At 44.4% G+C, this 19,489-nt stretch overlaps 1 protein-coding gene across 4 annotated transcripts in view; it reads left to right on the forward strand.

Moving 5' to 3' along the window:
• The first annotated feature begins 683 nt into the window (after positions 1-683).
• The window catches only part of LOC136854657 (uncharacterized), a 94,928-nt gene continuing 76,122 nt past the window's right edge, over positions 684-19,489 (forward strand). For all 4 annotated transcript variants that reach the window (XR_010857757.1, XR_010857756.1, XM_067131236.1 and 1 more), the window contains exons 1-2: positions 684-1,078; positions 16,931-17,067. Coding sequence is in view for 2 of the 4 variants with exons in the window: in XM_067131236.1 (XP_066987337.1) it covers positions 1,006-1,078; positions 16,931-17,067 (210 nt within the window). In the remaining 2 variants the exon portion in view is untranslated. The remainder of the gene's footprint in view (positions 1,079-16,930; positions 17,068-19,489) is intronic.

Raw genomic sequence — 19,489 nt, forward strand, 5'->3', positions numbered from 1 at the left:
CACACACACACACACACACACATATATATATATATATATATATATATATATATATATATATATATATATATATATATATATATATGTGTGTGTGTGTGTGTGTGTGTGTGTGTATGTGTATGTATGTATTGCAACTCTCGAATATTTATTGTAAATCGTATGAATAAAAATGAACTCGTCATATGATAATTGTCAACTAGCTTCTTCATTCTTGAATAAGAAAATTCATCAGGAGTCCAGAAAAAAAGAAGTAAAAAATTAACTTTCTCCCCCATTAACGTAGCTTTTGTTTCCAGTATTTTTACTAGTACTACTACTACTGCTGCTGCTGCTGCTGCTGCTAATAATAATAATAATAATAATAATAATAATAATAATAATAATAATAATAATAATAATAATAACCCTCCTTCACGACGCAGTTTTATTAACATCACTTACGTAATTGGTTGATGTCACAGATGGTCCTCTTACTATGCACTCGAAAGTTGCTTCCAATAATATTCGAAGTTTAAAAGTTCCTGTGACATGGAATATATTATTTTTTTCGATATATTTGGCCTATTTGGGAATGAATTTACCCGAGATAATTAGATTACACTAGTGCATTTGACCTTCGAGACTCATTACAATTTAGTATTACCACGATTTAGGAAGCTGTGTTTATGTTTCTTCCGATTGCACTCAGTTACTGCTAATGCGGAGGTGCCACATGTACTGTGTAGTATTTTAAATATTCATTATTTAAACGATAGGGACATTTCATTAAGCATGAGGATTGTTTAATTAATGCTGAATAATTTTTATGTTAAATAATTTTAGAAATATAATATTTGTTTCGCTAAAAGTTACCCAGGTTGCATCATCGTGGCACCGATGTATGGCTTATCATATGACGGGTTACTGTGTTGTGAATTGTGATTGTGACAGAGGTCTTGAGTGCATTGGAGTTGTCACCAAGGTGTGAAACGTGTGGTACGGCGTATGATGTCGATGTGACGAAACATGGGGGTCTTGTCTTGGCAGTGGCGGGCACTCCTGTGTATTTTATCGTTCGGGTCTGCAGTCCTGGCTGAAGGTAAGTGAAAATGACCAGGCAAGGTTTACGGTGGAAGTGTCCTCCTGGTAGCTTTATGATACTTTGGCCAACATTTTCCGACAGATCATCGCTTGTTTACTGCATGCGCTGCCACCATTGCTTGTGCAGACCTCGTGCTTTTGTGTTTTCCCTTCGTCCCCTGTATCAGAAATATATGGGTGACCCCAGTGGAAAACTGGTTTTTTGGGTGGGGGGGAAAACGAGTCCAGTGTATCGTGTATCAGTCAGTAACAGCAAAGTATGAAATATTTGAAACAACGGGATTATTCGAAAAAAAATCATTGGCTAGCCGCTTTCATGTTTATAATAAACGTTTTTAAAGTTTGAAGATGTAATGCGGACAGTAGGCTAAAAGGGATGCATCCTAACCTAACCTAGGATGCCCTTTTTGTACTTGGATTCAGTAACAGGGGTTGCTCATTTATCCATGGAAGGTTAACCATGAACGAGGACCCTTCCAAGACCTGGATCCATTCTTTCTTCATAAGAACTTATGGAAGAGAAGACGTTCATGACAACCAGGAACAGGGCTCCGGGCACCTAGGGTAAATGATTGGGGTTGAGACACTTGGGGTTTCTCAACCCTGATCATTTACCCTGCCACTTGGGTGGCAGAATTTTCACTTTTCACTCGATATTTAATTGGAGAAATAGCAAAAAAATTAAACCTTTAAGAAAACCTTTCTAAAGATTGACGCTTCATTAACAAAATGACCTATAGGAAACTGCCATATGAGGTAAAATAAGCATGTGAAGTCTTTGTAAACTAGGTGTTGAAGGCAATTTTGAATCCAATATGGCTTCTTCCCAATGACTGACAAAATGAATGGCGATTGGACGCTTCCTTCTCAGCATTCATTTAACGGTGTACTGACATTAATTGCATATATATGTAATGTTTATAGATATTACTCAAGATTTTAGTCATAATCAGCACGATAAAACAACATTTTGTTGCCTATTCTAGTGAAAATATGAGACATGGAATTCCTGTGTCATGTGGTTGGGCTGAAATGTATTTTTACCTTTAATCCGTGGTTTTATCCTTACTGACATTACAACTGAAGCTCCACAGTGCTTAATTGATTGTAATTATGCACATTTTGTACTTAATTCACTCAAAATACCACTTAAAATACGTGAGAATGTTTGTTTACAGTTCTTTACTCCATCAAAGTAGCGAAACTGTGGTGGGGACAATTTTCCAGCCTTATTGTACATCTAGCTGCCACAAACATCCGAGAGCGGACGATGCGTTAGTGAACTGTTTACGATAGAAATTCAGTATTTTGTTGTTAGGACTTTTAATTTATTTAAGTACATATTACTATGTATGCTTCTGAGACATGTACAGTAAACTCCCAGTATTCGCAGGGATGGGTTCTGCACCCCCCCTCAAATAGCTAAAATCCGCGAATACTTAAAAACCCCTCCAGAAACACTTAGAACTGCCTATTTTGATAGTTTAAACAAAATAAAACTAAAAAATGCATATACCTGAGTATTTTAATAGTTTTATCACAAAAAGTGCATTTAGTCATGAAAATATGAAAATACAGTAATTAGTGAATATTTCTCAGTGAAAAATACCGCGAATGGGCGAATTTTCCACAAATAAGGGGTAGATGCCTTCCACAGAGAAATCTGTGAATCGTGAGACCGCAAATACGTGAGTCCGCGAATCGTGAGACCGCGAATACGGGGGGTTTACTGTAATGTGTGCATATGAGTGTTACCACTTTGGCAAAAATGCAAGAAAGTTGAGTATGACAATTTATCTAGAACTGGTATGAGAGTCAAGATGCCATGACGTCAAAATACAGGACTGAAATAAAGGTTTTGAATCCGAAATTATTACTTAAAACACCATTATACTTGATAAAACTTACATTGTGTATGTGATATATATATTACACTGTATGTAATACATATAAATAAATAAGAAAATAGGAAAACGCGAAAAATAGCTACATCGTAATGTTCACAGCAAAATCGTTGAAATTTGTCTCAGGAATCTGGTTTGCTCCAACAACAAATATTTTCAAATGAATTATAATGAACATGTAATGCATATACTCAATTTATAACGTTATTCTGGTGTTTAGCTACGTAGTTAATTAAATGTTATCTAGCATCCTGGCGGCCTGAAAATTCGCTAGAGTTCCCCGTCCAATCCCCAAAAACGCAAGCGTTTACCACTGATGTCAAGGAAACGGTGTCACTGTCTATGGGTACAAATATTTTTCAGATTTAAGACAGGAAATGGGCAGTTTGTTTACACGAGTGACTCGGCAAATTTCGAGATGGCATCACTTGTCCATTTTTAAACTGTTTTAAGTAAAAGTTTCCAGAGCGTCATGGCCAGTAAGTTAGCACCGTGCACAGCTAAATCTTAATGAACCTCTGTTTAATCGGAAATATGCCATCTCGTAATTTAGGAGAAAACCCTTACTTTGATAGGAACGTAGAGGTCTCGGCTTGTTGTTTAGAGGGGGGCACAAGTCACACTGATGCTGATGGGGCCGCATTTGAATGCATTTTCCGGAAGTGTCCAAACAGCGGAGGAATGTCAGTGTCTCACGCTGCGAGCGTTTACCCTAGGAACGTTCATCAGCTCCCGAACTCTTTCCTCGCCTGTCTTCAGCTCACCTGGTGCCAGCTCATGCTCTGAGCACCTAGGAGTGCCTGCTAGCTCACCTGGCATCCAGCTTATTTGGTACCAGTTTCAACCTGGCACCTGGGAACACCTACCAGCTCCTGAGCTCTTACCTTGCCTGACTTTCAGCTCGCCTGGCACCAACTACAGCCTGGCACCAGCTCTTGCTCGGAGTGCTCCACCAGCTCCCGAGTGTCTAGCTCACCTGGCAGCCAACTTGACTGGCTCCAACTACAGCTTGTCGCCAGCTCCGAGCAACCAGAGCTTGGCGCCAACTCCCACTCCTCTGGCTTCAACTCTCCCCTCATCCTTGGATCTGTGGAAGAAAAGAGAGCTCTCTATCCAGTTAGAGTTTTCAGGTATTACTAGAACAGGATCAGCAGAACAGAGGGCCATTGATAATCTACAGTGGTGTGGCATGGACTCTTTTTGCTCTCTATTTAAGTACGCATTGTCCTTCATCCTAATGGATTCAGGAGAGCATTTTAACTACGTTTTAGTGAAAGCTAAGGACATCGGAGCAGCCTCTAGCTCATTAGCTGTCAGACGCAAGATGTCCCTTACTTTTGTTCTGCATTCGACCTTCTGGATGTGTAATCGTTCTTCACTTCTTGTGACTTTTATTGAAGTTAAAGCAGTGTTAATTTTTGCAGTACCTTGCAATCAATATTAGTGACTGGATAGTATTGCAGAAGGAAGCTTAGGATTTTCTCCTACTATCTCGTCACCTTGGGGAGGTGTCGATTTTGCAGGAGCTGGGGGGTTACAATGTACCAGGGGCACCCACCACTCCCCGTGGTTGGGTTGTGGTTTTTATATAAGTAACTACATAGCTGTTAAATTTCATTTATCGGCAGCTTAAATTTGAAAATTCACGGTAGAGTTCCAATATTTTGGTGTAGGTAACTCGCCCCGCCCACTTTCAGGGAAGGATAGGTAAAACACTACTAACGAGCCCAATTTCGTTTCTGCCGGTTGACAGCTTAACATGGTTGTTGACTTCAGCTTTCATTGTCTTAGTATAATTGGCTGGATGGTTTTCATCGTTTTTGGTGAAGTATTCCGTGTCTTGGTAGCAATTGCGCTAATTGTATTAGCTTATTTAGCCTGGACTTTTGCTTTTCATGAAAATGTCTGACTCTAGTTCTGCTAGCAGTAGGTTTTGCAGCAAAGGCTGTAATACCAAACTCACTTCTATCAATTATGACTCTCATACCATTTGTTGTCAATGTAGAGGACAAACTTACTCTTCAGTCTTGACTTGTGACGAATGCATAGAATGGGATCGGGAAATGGAAGACTTTAACTAGTTACTTAAATAAACTTGAGAGTAACAGACGTAGGAGAGTGGCGGCTAAGGCTGAAATTAAGAATTCAGTTAGTCAGGGTTCTCCTATTTTGCATGACCTTCCAACTCCCATATCTGCATTTTCCCCTATCACCAGTCCTCCGACTTTACCTGTGACTCCTTTATCCAACTTCCAAACTTCTGAAACCAATGCCATCTCCAGTCTGGAAGCCAGAATGGACCAGAAATTTGGTCTCTTAGTTAACACTGTAGCTCAGATAGGGGCTTCAATGAGGGGCTTTATGAATAAGATTAGTGCAAGTATTGTGTCAGTGGAGGAGGTGGCTACTCGTCCCACCGATGCTCCATAACCTGGGAGGAGGCAAACCGTAAGTCCCTGGGAAGTCGGTGGGGTTTGCCCACGGTTAGTTGCCCCCTCAACCGAGCCTGTTGTTCGAGATTCCCAGGACTCGGCGGACAGCCACTGGAAAGGCGTCCATATTGGGGTTCATGCCCTTTCGGCGAGTGATTCGGATTTGGGATCCGACGAATCCAAGTACAGAGTGAGTCAGAAGTGCGGCTGGTGCTTCAAAAGTGCATCCAGGCCATTAAAAAAGGGTGAGATCTGCGGCTTAGTCTGAATTTCTGATCCTGTGCGAGCAGAACAGAGATTGGGATCTGAGACCCAAACCTTCATGTAGTTTTTGGGATGATCCATCTAATGTGCCGCCCGTAGTGTCTGTGTCAGAGCGTCAGTTTTTGTTGCCCAAGCGGATCTCTAAGAAACACGGAGATCATGCTTTAGGGTCCAAGGGATCCGGGCATCCAGAAGGATACAGTTTAGTGGGATCTGGAGGATCCAAGTATCTAGTGGGATCAGTGGGATCAGGATCCAGATATTTAGTGGGATCTGAGGTATCCAGACATCCATCGGGATCCGAGGGATCCATTCGTCCAGTGGGATCCGAGGGATCCATTCATCTAGTGGGATCTGAGGGATCCATTGGTCCAGTGGGATCTGAGGGATCCATTCATCAAGTGGGATCTGCGGGATCCAAGTGCTTAGTGGGATCCAAGGGATCCAAGCACACAGTGGGATCTAGAGGATCCGTTGCGCCTGTGGAACCAGATCAACACGTAGTTCGCGCATGGTCATCAGTGTGTGATCGCTCCCTTCCAAGCTTGATGCCAAATTCACCTAGGCATCCGGCACCACACTCCACTGTCCGTCCAGTTCAGGATCCAGCTTTGGAACCGATTAAACAACGCTTAGACAGTATTATTGATCTTTTACGTAAACCGACGTTCCTCGTTGGACGAGTTGGTAGAGTTCTCGGCTAGCACTCTTCTAGGCCTGAGTTCAAGTCTCCGATCAGCCAATGAAGAATTAGAGGAATTTATTTCTGGTGATAGAAATTCATTTCTCGGTATAATGTGGTTCGGATTCCACAATAAGCTGTAGGTCCCGTTGCTAGGTAACCAGTTGGTTCTTAGCCACGTAAAATAAGTCTAATTCTTCGGGCCAGCCCTAGGAGAGCTGTTAATCAGCTCAGTGGTCTGGTTAAACTAAGGTATACTTAACTTTTTACGTAAACCGACAGTGTCTCAGGAGCCCGAGGATTTGACTCTCTCACCCATTCGTCTGCAGAAGAGGATGTAGATCAGGATCAGCCTGTTTCAGCCTACGCTTCTCTTTTGAAATACCTCTTGTTTTGCTTCCTGGACTTCTTTTCCCCAGTGATTCCCTCTTCGCTGGGTTCCTCCTTTGTGATGAGACAGCCTACGGAAGCTTCTAGGCTGCCTGAGATGGTGCTATTGTCGTCGTCAAAGAAAACTCTGTCAAGCATTGAGAGCTGGTTGGCAGAAAAGAGGAATACGGGGAAAGCGGTATTCTGCACTCCTCCTTCTCGCTTATCCAAGAGGAGATACTTATCCTGCGACTGGGGAAGTGCCGTCTCTGGGAGTTACTGCCTCCTCCGAAGGGTATTTCTCCAGTTTAATTGACTCGTCTCAGAGATCTGCCTTCTCCTCATCCAAGATTTTATTTACCACTTCAGAACTCGAGCATTTGACTAAGGACATCTTTAAGGTCTTCAAGATCTTAAGTTTTCTTGACTGGATTGTCAGCGCCTTAGCGAGGAAAATAGAAGATTACACTTCTCTCCAAGATAACTTCGCTACAGATTGGCTGGGAGTGCTCTCATGCGTGGATAAAGCGATCATTCGTCTCCCCAAAATCATCGGGAGGTTGGAGACCTGTCCTGGATGTCAGCGCTCTGAATTTCTCTATCCAGACTACGAAATTCAAAATGGAAACAACCCACTCACTTCTGTCTTCCATCCGTCAAGGGGATTGGATGGCAACCATAGACATGCAGGACGCATATTTCCACGTTCCAGTCCACCCAGAGACCAAGAAATATCTACGGTTTGTGTTCCAGGACAAGGTCTTCCAGTTTCGAGCTCTGTGCTTTGAATTTTCGACAGCCCCTCAAGTTTTCACTCGTGTCCTCGCCCCATTGGCAAAATGGCTACATCTCATGGGGATCAACATTTATCTCTATTTAGATGACTGGCTCCTGTGCTCCCCCTCGGAATCAAGTTGCACGGAGGACCTAAAGACGACTCTTGTGTTAGCCCAAGAGTTGGGCCTACTGATAAACCTAGACAAATCCCAGTTAGTCCCGAGTCAGTCAATTCTTTATTTGGGAATGAAGATCAACTCTTTGGATTTTTGGGCTTTTCCATCCGACAAGAGAATAAAAGACTGCATTCAGACAGTTCAGAAGTTCCTCTTTCTCCCGTCATGCTCGGCCAACGAATGGATGAGTTTGCTGGGAACTCTCTCATCCATAGAAAAGTTCGTTCCTTTAGGGAGACTTCACACAAGAGTGCTACAGTTCTTTACAAAAGCCAGTTGGCAGAGGAAGTTTCTCCCGGACTAGTTTGTTTTCCCAATCAAAGAGGACCTTCGGTGGTGGCTTGTAACAGGAAGGTTTGCAGAAGGGAAATCTCTACATCCTCTGAGCCCCAACCTCACATTATACTCAGACGCATCAGATCTGGGTTTGTGGGCCCTCCTAGAAAACAACAAAGTGTCAGGGACATAGTCGCTGCCCGAGAGAGAGCTTCATATCAACGTGAAGGAGCTGAAGGCAATACACTTAGCCCTTCAACATTTCTCAACAGCGGCCTACAAATCCACAGTCATAGTCCACTCGGACAATACGTCAGCTCTGGCCTACATAAAGAATCAGGGAGGGACCCACTCCTTCTCACTGTATCAGACGACCAAAGTACTTGTTATCTGGGCGCAAGGAAATCAAAACAAGACTGTTACCCACTTTATACAGGGCAAACTCAATGTCATAGTGGACGAATTAAGTCTTTGCAAACAGGTCCTGCCCACGGAATGGACACTGAATCCGCAGGTATGCACCGACCTGTGGAAATGGTGGGGAAAGCCGTCAATAGATCTATTTGCAGTGTTGAAGAATCACCGACTTCCTTTGTATTGCTCTCCACCCTGGACCCTCTCGCGTGGGCAACGGATGCGATGCTCCAGGACTGGTCGAACTTGGAAAGAGGTGTCCAAGAACACAATTTCTTCAGGCTTCGTGAGACAATCAAACAAGCTTACTCTACGTCTGACAGGGTAGACAGGAAGGCATTCTGAGTAAGAGCTCATGAGGTTAGGGGCATTGGCTCGTCCCTCGCATTTCAGAAGAACCTGTTGGTTCTACAGGTATTACGGGCAGGAGTGTGGTCCCAACATTCATGTTTTTCCACCTTCGGGATGTTGTTCTTGGACACATTTTCCTTGGGTTTTGTTGTGGCTGCTCAACATGTTGTGTCCTTTTACCACCCCGCAAAAGATTCAGGTGTTGTGCGTTGTGTAGTAATTGGTCTCCATCAGGATTAACAGGGGCACCATGAGAAGGTTTACTACTTGCCTCCCCTCTGCTGAGTGCCCATGTGGTCATCCCGTCCAGACAATGAATCACATACTTGGTGGGTGTGAACATGGGCCAATCTGTACAGATTTGGACCTCTACGAATGCAATCAGGCTGCTATGCAGTGGATACAATATTGGCGTGATAAGATATAATGATGATGATGAACATGTTGTGTAGCTCACCCGGCTCCCCTAGAGGGACAGGTAGCATCTCGTCAAAGGTGTACGGTAAGTAAGTGAGAATGTGAGTGAGTGACTGGCCTCTTCCCTTTCCTCTTTTACCTTTCTCTCTTGTAGGGCAGAGAGGCAGGTAGCAAGTCGCCACATGCTGGACTGGCGTGTTGTGCGGGTGAGTCTAGATAACAGTTCCCTGTATGTAGTAATATATTGTAGATTGTTAGACGCAAGTCCTCCTCCTGTCTCTAGCCTGAGGAGAGAGGGGTTGAGAATATAACAAACCTTTTGGTTTTATTAGCATTTTATTGTCTCCAACTCTATAGGTTCATCCAATTTTTTTTTTTTTTTTTTTTTTTTTTTTTTGAGTAATGACACAAACTCATTAATTCAAGCCCGGAAGTCTGGCAGTTGAACATCCCATATGTTCAACATGCCAGAGGCATGGGACTCCTTCCTCAGCTCTTCAAGGCCCGGAAGAGATTGCCAGATTGGTAGAACTTCAGTTGGTTCAGAGATTTACTCAGATTCCATCCTCCAATGGGTAAGTCTCCTATGTAAAAACTGAAGGTTTGTACACTATTTGTGTAGGAACAAATTGCAAATTTTAAAGTAATTTGTATTTTTCCTAACATACAGACCTAAAGGTCTTAACATTTACTGCCCACCTCAGCCACCCCTCATTCTGATACCTGGGCTGAAAAGCAAAGTGGAGTGCAGACCAACAAGTGGGCCGGGCTTCCTTTCTACCATTAGTAGCTAACGACCTTGTTTGAAGGTTAACAGCTGTTCCAGCTTGCATTTGCAAGCAGAATCTATGTAAATACCTTCAGGTTTGTATGTTAGGAAAAATACAAGTGGTTACTTTAAAATCTGCAATTTTTCTTTACACAAATCTGAAGGTGTTTACATTTACGGCCCACCTCAGCCACCCCTCATTCTGATACCTGGGCCTAAAGGCAAAGTGGAGTGCAGAAAAATACAAATTACTTTAAAATTTACTATATTATTATTGTTTATAGACACAAGTCATTGTTTCACAAGGAATCCTCTTCCTCAACTTGTATGCTGTACTGTATTGCTTTGCAGGCCAAAAATAACCAGAGCTAGTAAGACGGAGCTGCAAGTTAAGTTTGATTACAAGGAAATTTAATTTTTGTACATGCAACTTACCCGTCAGATATATACTTAGCTATAGTCTCCGACGTTCCCGACAGAAATTCAAATTTCGCGGCACACGCGACAGGTAGGTCAGGTGATCTACCATACCCGCCGCTGGGTGGCGGGAATAGGAACCATTCCGTTTTCTAATCAGATTTTCTCTGTCACTGGTTCCGGCAACATCTGTTGTTGGTTCCTCCTGCTTAGATTTTCATTTTTCGCTTGCTGAGGATTATTTTGGACTGACCTTTGGTGACGTATTGGATCTTTGGCTTGGCATACGCTTTTGTGGATTGATTTTGATTTTGGCTTTGGTATTTTCTGTAAGAATGTCTGATCAGAGTGTTGCACCAGTGTTTCGTGTGTGTGTTAGGTCTGATTGTAAGGTGAGACTTCCGGATAAAGCTTCTAGATCCTCATACTGTGTGTTCGAGGTGTAGGGGAATGATTGCTCGATTGAGAACACTTGTGTTGAATGCGAGAATCTCACTGATCTGGAATGGAAAGCTTTGAACTCTTATGTACATAAAGTTGGAGAAGGATAGAGTTAGGAAGGCTTCTTCTAGAAGCTCAAGTAGGTCTCTTTCTAAGGAGGTAGAATTAGAACCTAACACTCTTCCAGATTCGCCTGTCACTCCTGTTGTTTCAGCTCCTTCACCCTTCAATCGAACCTGTGGATTCGTCCTCGGAGATGGCTGCAATGAAGGCCACGATCCGCAAGATGCAGTTGCAGATGCGTGCTTTGGAGGAAAAGAAAGTGAGAAGTGATAATGATGTGTGTAGTGTCCCCAGTGTAGTGGAGGGGGCGTCTGACCGGCTCTGCATCGCTCCTAGGCCTAGACCTCTTCCAAACTCCCAGACCCAGTGGAGGAGGAATGTCGACAGCCGCAAGGGGGGATGAAGAGCTCCCCAACGAGTCAGGCGTCCCTTCGGCAGCGCCTGTTGACGCGTCCCAGGCTGCCTTAGATCGCCATGAGAAAAGGGATCTTGAAGAAGTGTTTCTCGTCTTCTGCTTCTTCTTCACCCAAATGGTTGGAGTTCGGCTGAGGAGTCGCGCCTTTGAAGAGGACTTGGAAGGCTCCTAGAGGAGACGCTTTGGACTCCAGCCCTGAGCGCTTTCCTGAGGGTTCTCCGTTGCAAAGAAGAGAACTCAAGATCTCCCTCCTCTTCTTCTGGTGGTCAGGAGTCCACCAAGCAGATCCTGTTGGGCCTCCAGGCTCAGCTCGCTGCTCTGGCTGGCTCTTTATCAAAGAGCTCTTCTCGTAGGAAGGATGCCTCTCTTCCGATCAAGTCCTCCAAGAGACACTCTTCTCCCAGCAAGTCATCTTCTGTGAAAGCGTTCTTCTCCTGTTAAGCGCCCCCTCCAGCAGCAGGCGCTCCTCCCTGGTAGGCGCTCCTCTCCTTGTAGGCGCTTCTCTCCTAGGCGCTCGTCGGGCGGATAGCGCCTCTCCTCCCAGGCGCCGGCGCCTTATAAGTCGTCGGTCTTCTCCTGTTGGAGATGCTTTCTCCCAGTGAAACGCTCTTCTCGTCAGTCTCGTTCTTCGCCTTTATGGTGGAAGCTCCTCGCCAGCCTCCCTCCCTTTTGGTAGGCGCCCGCTCTCCCAGCAAGGGCTCCTCTACCATTCGAGCCTCTTCTCCTGTCAGCGCCAGTCATCTAGCAGGCGCTCTCCGAATGGTCGTTCTTCAGTGGACAAAGGCTCTTCTCCTTCTAGGCGCTCTTCTTCTGGCAAGTGCCCTTCTATTTCCAAACGTTCTCCTCCTCCTTCAGGCCTGGAAGTGTTATCGGAGGACCTAATCCCCAAGGATATCAACGTTTCTGATTACAAGAGGTTGACAGCTTTGCTGGTTCAGGAGTATGGAGAATCCCTTCAAGCCTGCTTCTCCTCCTTCTCCTGGCTCCATGCTTTCGAGCACCAAGGCCTCGAAGTCTTCCTCTTTGGTTAAAATGCGACCGACGATCTCGATGAAGAAAGCGCTTAAAGGCTTCGGAGAGTGGCTCTCTTCGAAGAAGGATGCCGGCAAGACTGTCTTCTCCTTGCCTCCCTCTAGACTTTCGGGCAGAGCGGGAATGTGGTACGAGACTAAGGAACCAATGGGGTTAGCCCTCCCCTCATCGGCTGGCTCAGACTTCTCTTCGGTCTAAATGGATTCTTCCAGAAGACTCTCCCTTAATTCGGCCAAGGCTTCTTGGGGACTTTGTGAATTGGATCATTTCCTCAAGGGCCTTTTCCAGGTTCTGGAAGTTTTTAACTTTATGGACTGGTCTCTTCTCTCCCTTAGCTAAGAGTAGTCTTGAAGAGGACTCGGTCAGTATGGAGGACCTCAGCAGTGTGTTGTCTTGCTTGGACAAGGCTGTTAAGGACGGCTCTATGGAGATCGCTTCCCTGTTCGGCTCTGGCCTGCTTAAGAAGAGATCAGTCTTCAGTGCTTTCCTGTCCAAATCCCAGGTTTCTCCTCTCCAGAGGTCTTCCTCTTATACGCTCCGCTGTCAAGCCATCTTTTCCCGCAAGAGACTGTTAAGGAGGTCTCTGTTCTTTGTCTGAGAAAGCTTCTCAGGATCTGCTAGCGCAGTCGTCTAAGAGGATGAGACCTACTGCTCCCTTGCTAAGAAGGAGAAGGCCCCAAGTCAGGAGCCCTTTCGAGGATCCAGGTCTATCAGGAAGCGACCTGAAAGAAGATCAAGACCTTTAGGACTCCCTGCCAGGAAGTCCAAGTGAGAAGCAAGTCCTCCAGACGCCAGTAGGTGCCAGACTTCTGAAGTTCGCCAAAGCCTGGGCACAGAAGGGGGCGGACGAATGGTCCCTCTCTTTCTTGGAGGAAGGGTTACCTCATTCCTTCATCTCAAGCCTCCTTGACAACAACTCCGAGGAGTTATCAGCGAGATACAAGGATCCTGTGCGGAGGCAAGCCCTTCTGCTAGCCGTCGAGCAAATGCTAGCAAAGGCTGCCATAGAACCGTGCAAGATCTTCACTCCCGGGATTTTACAATCGGCTTTTTCTAGTGCCAAAACTTCAGGAGGGTGGAGACCGGTCTTGGATGTGAGCTCCTGAACTCGTTAGGTCATCAAGAAGAAGTTCTCTATGGAGACGACGTCCTCTGTTCTGTTGTCACTTTAGTCAGGAGATTGGATGGGGTCCCTGGACCTTCAGGATGCTTACTTCCACGTTCCCATCCATCCTTCCTCCAGGAAGTTCCTAAGGTTCATGGTAGACAGGAAGAACCTTTCAGTTCAGGGCTCTGTGCTTTGACTTTCCACAGCTCCCCAAGTGTTCACGACCATTCTCAGGAATGTAGCTCACTGGTTGCATTTGGAGGGGGTGAGGATTTCCTTGTATCTCGAAAAAGACTGGCTAATTCCCGGGCCAATTCGAAAACCATTGTCTGGAGGACCTTTCTAGCATTTGTTTAAAACTGGTTCAGTCTCTAGGACTTCTTGTGAACCTCGAGAAGTCTCAGATGATTCCTCAGCAGGAAATTGTCTACCTGGGGATTCTGATGGATTCTCGGGGTTTTGAGCCGTTTCCCTCCCTGGAAAGAAGGGAACGCTGCCTTCAAAAGGTGACAGACTTTCTAGGGAAAGACAGATGTTCAAGTCTGGAATGGATGAGTCTGCTGGGGACCATTTCCTCGCTGGAACAGTTCGTTTCTTTAGGAAGGCTTCACCTAAGACCTCTACAGTTCTTCCTGAAAGAGATCTTGGGATCGGAAGTCCCAAGAGTTGTCAGACTCCTTTCAGATCACAAATCAAGAAAGGAACATCTCCGTTGGTGGTTAGACCCCAGAAACTGGGTCTAGGAATTCCTCTGCAACCGCCGAACCCTCACCTAGTGTTGTTCTCAGACGCTTTGGAGTCGGGTTGGGGAGCAACACTAGGCTCGGGAAGTGTCAGGCACCTGGGACAGATCAGGGTCCTGGCACATCAACAAGAAGGAGCTAGTAGCCATTCATCTAGTTCTCATCCGATTCGAACTTCTGGTCAAGGGGTCAGTAGTCCTTGTCAATTCAGACAACACCACAGCCCTGGCTTATATCAGGAAGCAGGAGGGACTCATTCCTTCTCCCTGCAAGTGCAGCAAGGAGCCTTCTGTTATGGGTGGGGAGAGGAAGGATCGTTCTCCTCACCAGATTTGTTCAGGGAAAAGGAATGTGAGAGCGGATCTGCTCAGCAGGAAAGACCAGGTTCTTCCCATGGAATGGTCTCTACATCAAGAGGTTTGGCGAAAGGCTATGGTTCCTGTGGGGAGACCTCATATCGACCTCTTCGCCACCCATTGGAACAAGAGATTGGAGAACTACTGCTCCCCAATCTCGGACCCCAGAGCAGTAGCAAACCTTTTAAGCCTTCTCCTAGATTGGGAAGGTCTAGACGGTTATGCTTTTCCCCGTTCAAGATTCTAGGGGAGGTGATAAGAAAGTTTGCTTCTTCAAAGGGCACCAAGCTCACCCTGATCGCTCCCTTTTGGCCATCCCGAGACTGGTTCACAGAGGTACTGGAATGGATGATAGACTTTCGACTTTCCCAGGTCGCTCCCTCTCAGGAGCGATCTTCTCAAACAGCCCCACTTCGACAGATATCACAAGAACCTTCCCGCTCTAAACCTAACTGCCTTCAGACTGTCGAAGGACTGGTTAGAGCGATGATTTTCAGCGAGAAAGGCTGCGAGGCTATCGCCAGAGCCAGAAGATCCTCTACCTTGCGCCTCTACCAGTCGAAGTGGGAAGTCTATAGGAGATGGTGTCGAGCTCAGAAAGTGTCCTCTTCCAGTACCTCTGTAATGGAGATAGCGGATTTCCTTCTTTATCTAAGGGAACAGTGTAACCTGGCGGTTTCTACCATCAAGGGATATAGAAGCATGCTTTCCTCAGTTTTTAGACATAGAGGTCTTAACATCTCCGATAATAAGGACCTTCACGACCTTATAAGGTCTTTTGAGACGTCTAAAAACAAGTCCCCTAGACCTCCCAGCTGGAATTTGGACGTGGTCTTAAGATTCTTAATGTCTGATAAATTTGAGCCTCCTCGATCTGCCTCTTTCAGGGATTTAACCAGGAAATCGTTTCTTTTTGCTCTTGCATCTGCTAAAAGATTGAGCGAATTACAGGCTTTGGAAGGTTCAGTCGGCTTTAAGAAGGACTCTGCGATCTGCTCCTTTAAGCCTCTCTTCTTAGCAAAGAACGAGAACCCTTCAAAACCTTGGCCTAGGAGTTTTGAGGTCAAGGGACTCTCCACTATTTCAGGACAGGAGCTAGAGCACACTCTCTGTCCAGTAAGAAGCCCTAGATGTTATCTGGAGAAAAAGAAACAGCTCGGAGGTAACACTGAAAGTCTTTGGTGCTCTGTCAAGGATCCTTCAAGAGCAATGTCTAAGAACGCCCAGGCTTTCTTCATTAAAGATGTTATCAAGGAGGCTCATCTTTCTTGCAAAGACGAACATTTACATCTCCTAAGAGTGAATGCTCATGAGGTGAGAGCCATAGCTACTTCTCAGGCTTTCCACAAGTCTTGGTCCCTCCAGTCTATTGTGGACTCTACATACTGGAGATGTAACTCAGTGTTTGCTTCTCATTATTTGAGAGATGTTGGTGTTACGTATGAGAAGTGCTTCTCTCTAGAGCTTACGTATCCGCCCCCTCACTGCTGGGTCAAGGAGCTGAAGCTAATCCTTTTTAGTCTAGCTATTTGGTTGTTTCTCTTAATGCGTGGTTGTGTTTTTATGGTCGGCTGGAAGAGAGTGTGGAGATACTCTCTCTTTCATCTCGTATCACTAACAAGGTTAGGCTTGGTCAGGTGGTCGGGTTTGGTTGTTAGCTCCTTGTAGTTTTATTATTACCTAGCTCTGTCATGTAAGAGGGATAGCCCCCATTGATATGATTCAGGTAGAGGGCTCTGTCTTGTAAGTGGGTTAATCCCCATTGACACGATCCATAACAGGCTCTGTCATGTAAGTGGGTCTTCCCCCATTGATATGATCCAGAAGGGCTGTCAGTCATAGGTCTCTTCCTCGCTGAAGCTCTTGAGGCATGCAGACTCATAGACAGTATCCATGAAGTCTTCTGCCCAATCAGGTAAGAACCAGGGTTTTTGTTTATCCTACAACATATGTTGTTTTCCCGTTTTTTAGTTATTAGCTGTCTCTTGCCCTCCTCCAAGGGTGCCAATCAGCTAAGTATATATCTGACGGGTAAGTTGCATGTAAAAAATGATATTTTTATGATAAAATAAAGTTTTGTACATACTTACCCGGCAGATATATACGAAGGGCCCTCCCAGCCTCCCCTCAGGAGACAGTTGGAAGAGAAAATCTGATTAGAAAACGGGAATGGTTCCTATTCCCGCCACCCAGCGGCGGGTATGGTAGATCACCTGACCTACCTGTCGCGTGTGCTGCGAAATTTGAATTTCTGTCGGGAACGTCGGAGACTATAGCTAAGTATATATCTGCCGGGTAAGTATGTACAAAACTTTATTTTATCATAAAAATATCATTTTGACAGTGTTCCATTTTCATATATCAGCAAGTACAGTGATGGAATACTAGTGTGCTAGATTAAAAACTGAATTTTTATCATAATGTATATTTTCTTTATTTTTCAGATTCAAATTTATTGCTGACTAGCACTGGTCCTGCATCGTTAGATATTCCGATATGGTTCACTGCTGAGCTGACTGATTACGAAGAAGGAGAGCAGCTGGAGTGGCAGTGGTCAGATGACGTTTTCCATGCTGAGACGGTTAGTACTGTAATGTTTCTAGAGTAACTTTTTAGTATTCTTTATGTTGCCAAGTACTAATAGACAAGGATTTGTTCCTACAAGAATATAACCTGAATTCTTTGCTACTTGATCCTTTGCCCTGCTTTATGGGCATTGAATCAGAGAGTGGAGGGGGAATTAGCCTAGGAAGATGAGGAAAGTGCTAAAAAGAGAGTAGGGAAATTTTTTCTCTAAGAATTCTCCTTCCTAGCTGATGCCGTCTTTTTTTTTTTGTCAGGCTTTGATACCTCAATTTAAGGAATAATTTTAGCTCATAGAAGCGTCTTTATTTCTCTCCTCATAGAAGCTTCTTCATTTCTCTCCTCTCGACCACTTTTTTTACACTGTGTGGGACAGTTCTTGTCCCTGTAGCCGGGTAGTGCTGTCAGTGCACCTTACATGGTGCACTCCAGGCAATGTAAGGTTTCTTGCAGAATCCATTTAGCCCCTAGCTGCAAGCCCTTTCTATTCCTTTTACTCTGCCTCTGTTCATATCGTCTTTCTACTATCTTATTTTCCACTTTCTCCTAACAATTGTTTCTTAATGCAACTGTGAGGTTTTCCTCGTGTTGTACTTTAATTTCTTCCCCTCAGTTTCCTTTAATCCACTTTTATCTTTCAAGCCTCTCTGCCTCCTCTTTTTCACTTTATAGATTTTTGAGAAGGGATAAGATTGCTGGGATTGTTGTTCATCTTCAGGGCCAATAGTGGGAGATATGGTGGCCTCGTCCACACCCAATAATGGTGTCTCAAGGGCAGGACTATACCTCAGAACTAGCCATTGGATTCCAGGGGTTGGTTGGTTCATGGAGTAGGACTCTAAGCATTTGGTCCAGTTTGGCCATCAAGATGATTAGAGTAGGAATGTATATGTGTACATAACGCTCAGTCCCATTAAGCTGGTTTGGCATACACTTGAGCCAGAGGACTGTAATCATTTAGTGCCATCCCCCAGGAGTAGGGTATGGAGTGAACATATGGGAGTTAGCTCTCACTGGTGTCATTGGGTAAGGAATGGACTGCATGAAAGGCTAATAGCTTCCCTTTTTCATTTTTCAGACAGTTCTTTTTCTTTCCATTTAATTTTACATGGATATTACTGCAAAACTATTTACCCTTGGACCTCATGACCCCTCAACACAATTGACGACCTCTGCACCTTCCTGACAATGCCCTAATACAGTCTGTTTCAGTCCATGTAAGGTAAGGGATATTCCTGTTAAGGAAGGATCTGGCATAATCACACTTGAATCCTCCTTCCTTTTTTTTTTTGAGGTGAATGAGTCTGCTAGTATCCTCAGTAAGGCAACTGGAACACCAGAGTGGTAAAAAACCTGGTGTTGTAAATGTGAGTGAGAAAGCTAACTTTGAGTTTTTTTGCATAATTTTATGAAATGGATCAGTCATGTGGAAGGAATTAATCTGTTTTTATGACTGCTGTGTCACTTTCAAGACTGCAAATTCTGCTTCCAGAAGCTGTAACCCCAGTGGGTAGTAATATTGTTTTAGATTCACTATGGCATACCAAGTTATTCAACACTAAGTCTCAGTGAAGATGAATCGGATTATATACTGAGTATTTTCAAAGGCATATCTCATATGAATATTGTGAAAGATAGCTCCAAGTTCATTTTTGCATGTGGCCAATCATAAACCCAGTAAGGAAAATTTCCTAGCTGCTTCCCACCATCTATGGAGGAAGGCTAATAAACAGTTACCAAGGTCCCTGAATCTTGTTTTAAGACTGAGGAGTGATAATAAATCAAGCTCCTAACTAGGAAAACCAAGTGTGCAAGAGAAGCCACTGCCTTCTTCAGAGGTCTATGATGATTCAAATCTCCCTAATTTTAGACTCAAGAGACTTTATGCAAATCCTAGGTGTGAATACATTGCAAACCCAGTCATAGAGTAAATTGACTGGGAATAGAAAATAATCATGGAGGTGTTGCAATAATAATTGCTAAATCTCGGCAACATTCCATTGTTCCTTTTAACACTGACCCTCAAGCAGTTGCTGTTTTTGTTTGCTTCGAATGTGAGATTACCGTTTGCTCCCGTGACCTATCCCGCATATCTACATTTACTTTAAATGATATTTAGGCTTTGGTCATTCAGCTCCCTCCCCCTTTCTTAATTCATGGGGATTTTAGTTCCCATAAATGCATTTCAGGATGGAGATTTTTCGTATAAAAAAAAAAATTGAAATTCACGGTAGTGATTCTTTTGTTTTGTTTAGGTAACTGGCCCCGCCCACTTTTGGGGAAGAGAGGGACACCTCAGCTGAGAGCTTCAGTTTGTTTCTGCCGGCTAAAAACAAAGGTTGTGAGCAGTCAGCTGATTTTGAATTCTTTTACTTTTCTGGTTGATGGTTTTTTGCCAATTGGTGAAGTATAATTACTTC

This window comes from Macrobrachium rosenbergii, chromosome 29 (assembly GCF_040412425.1).
Source record: "Macrobrachium rosenbergii isolate ZJJX-2024 chromosome 29, ASM4041242v1, whole genome shotgun sequence".
In the NCBI taxonomy this organism is placed as follows: domain Eukaryota; kingdom Metazoa; phylum Arthropoda; class Malacostraca; order Decapoda; family Palaemonidae; genus Macrobrachium; species Macrobrachium rosenbergii.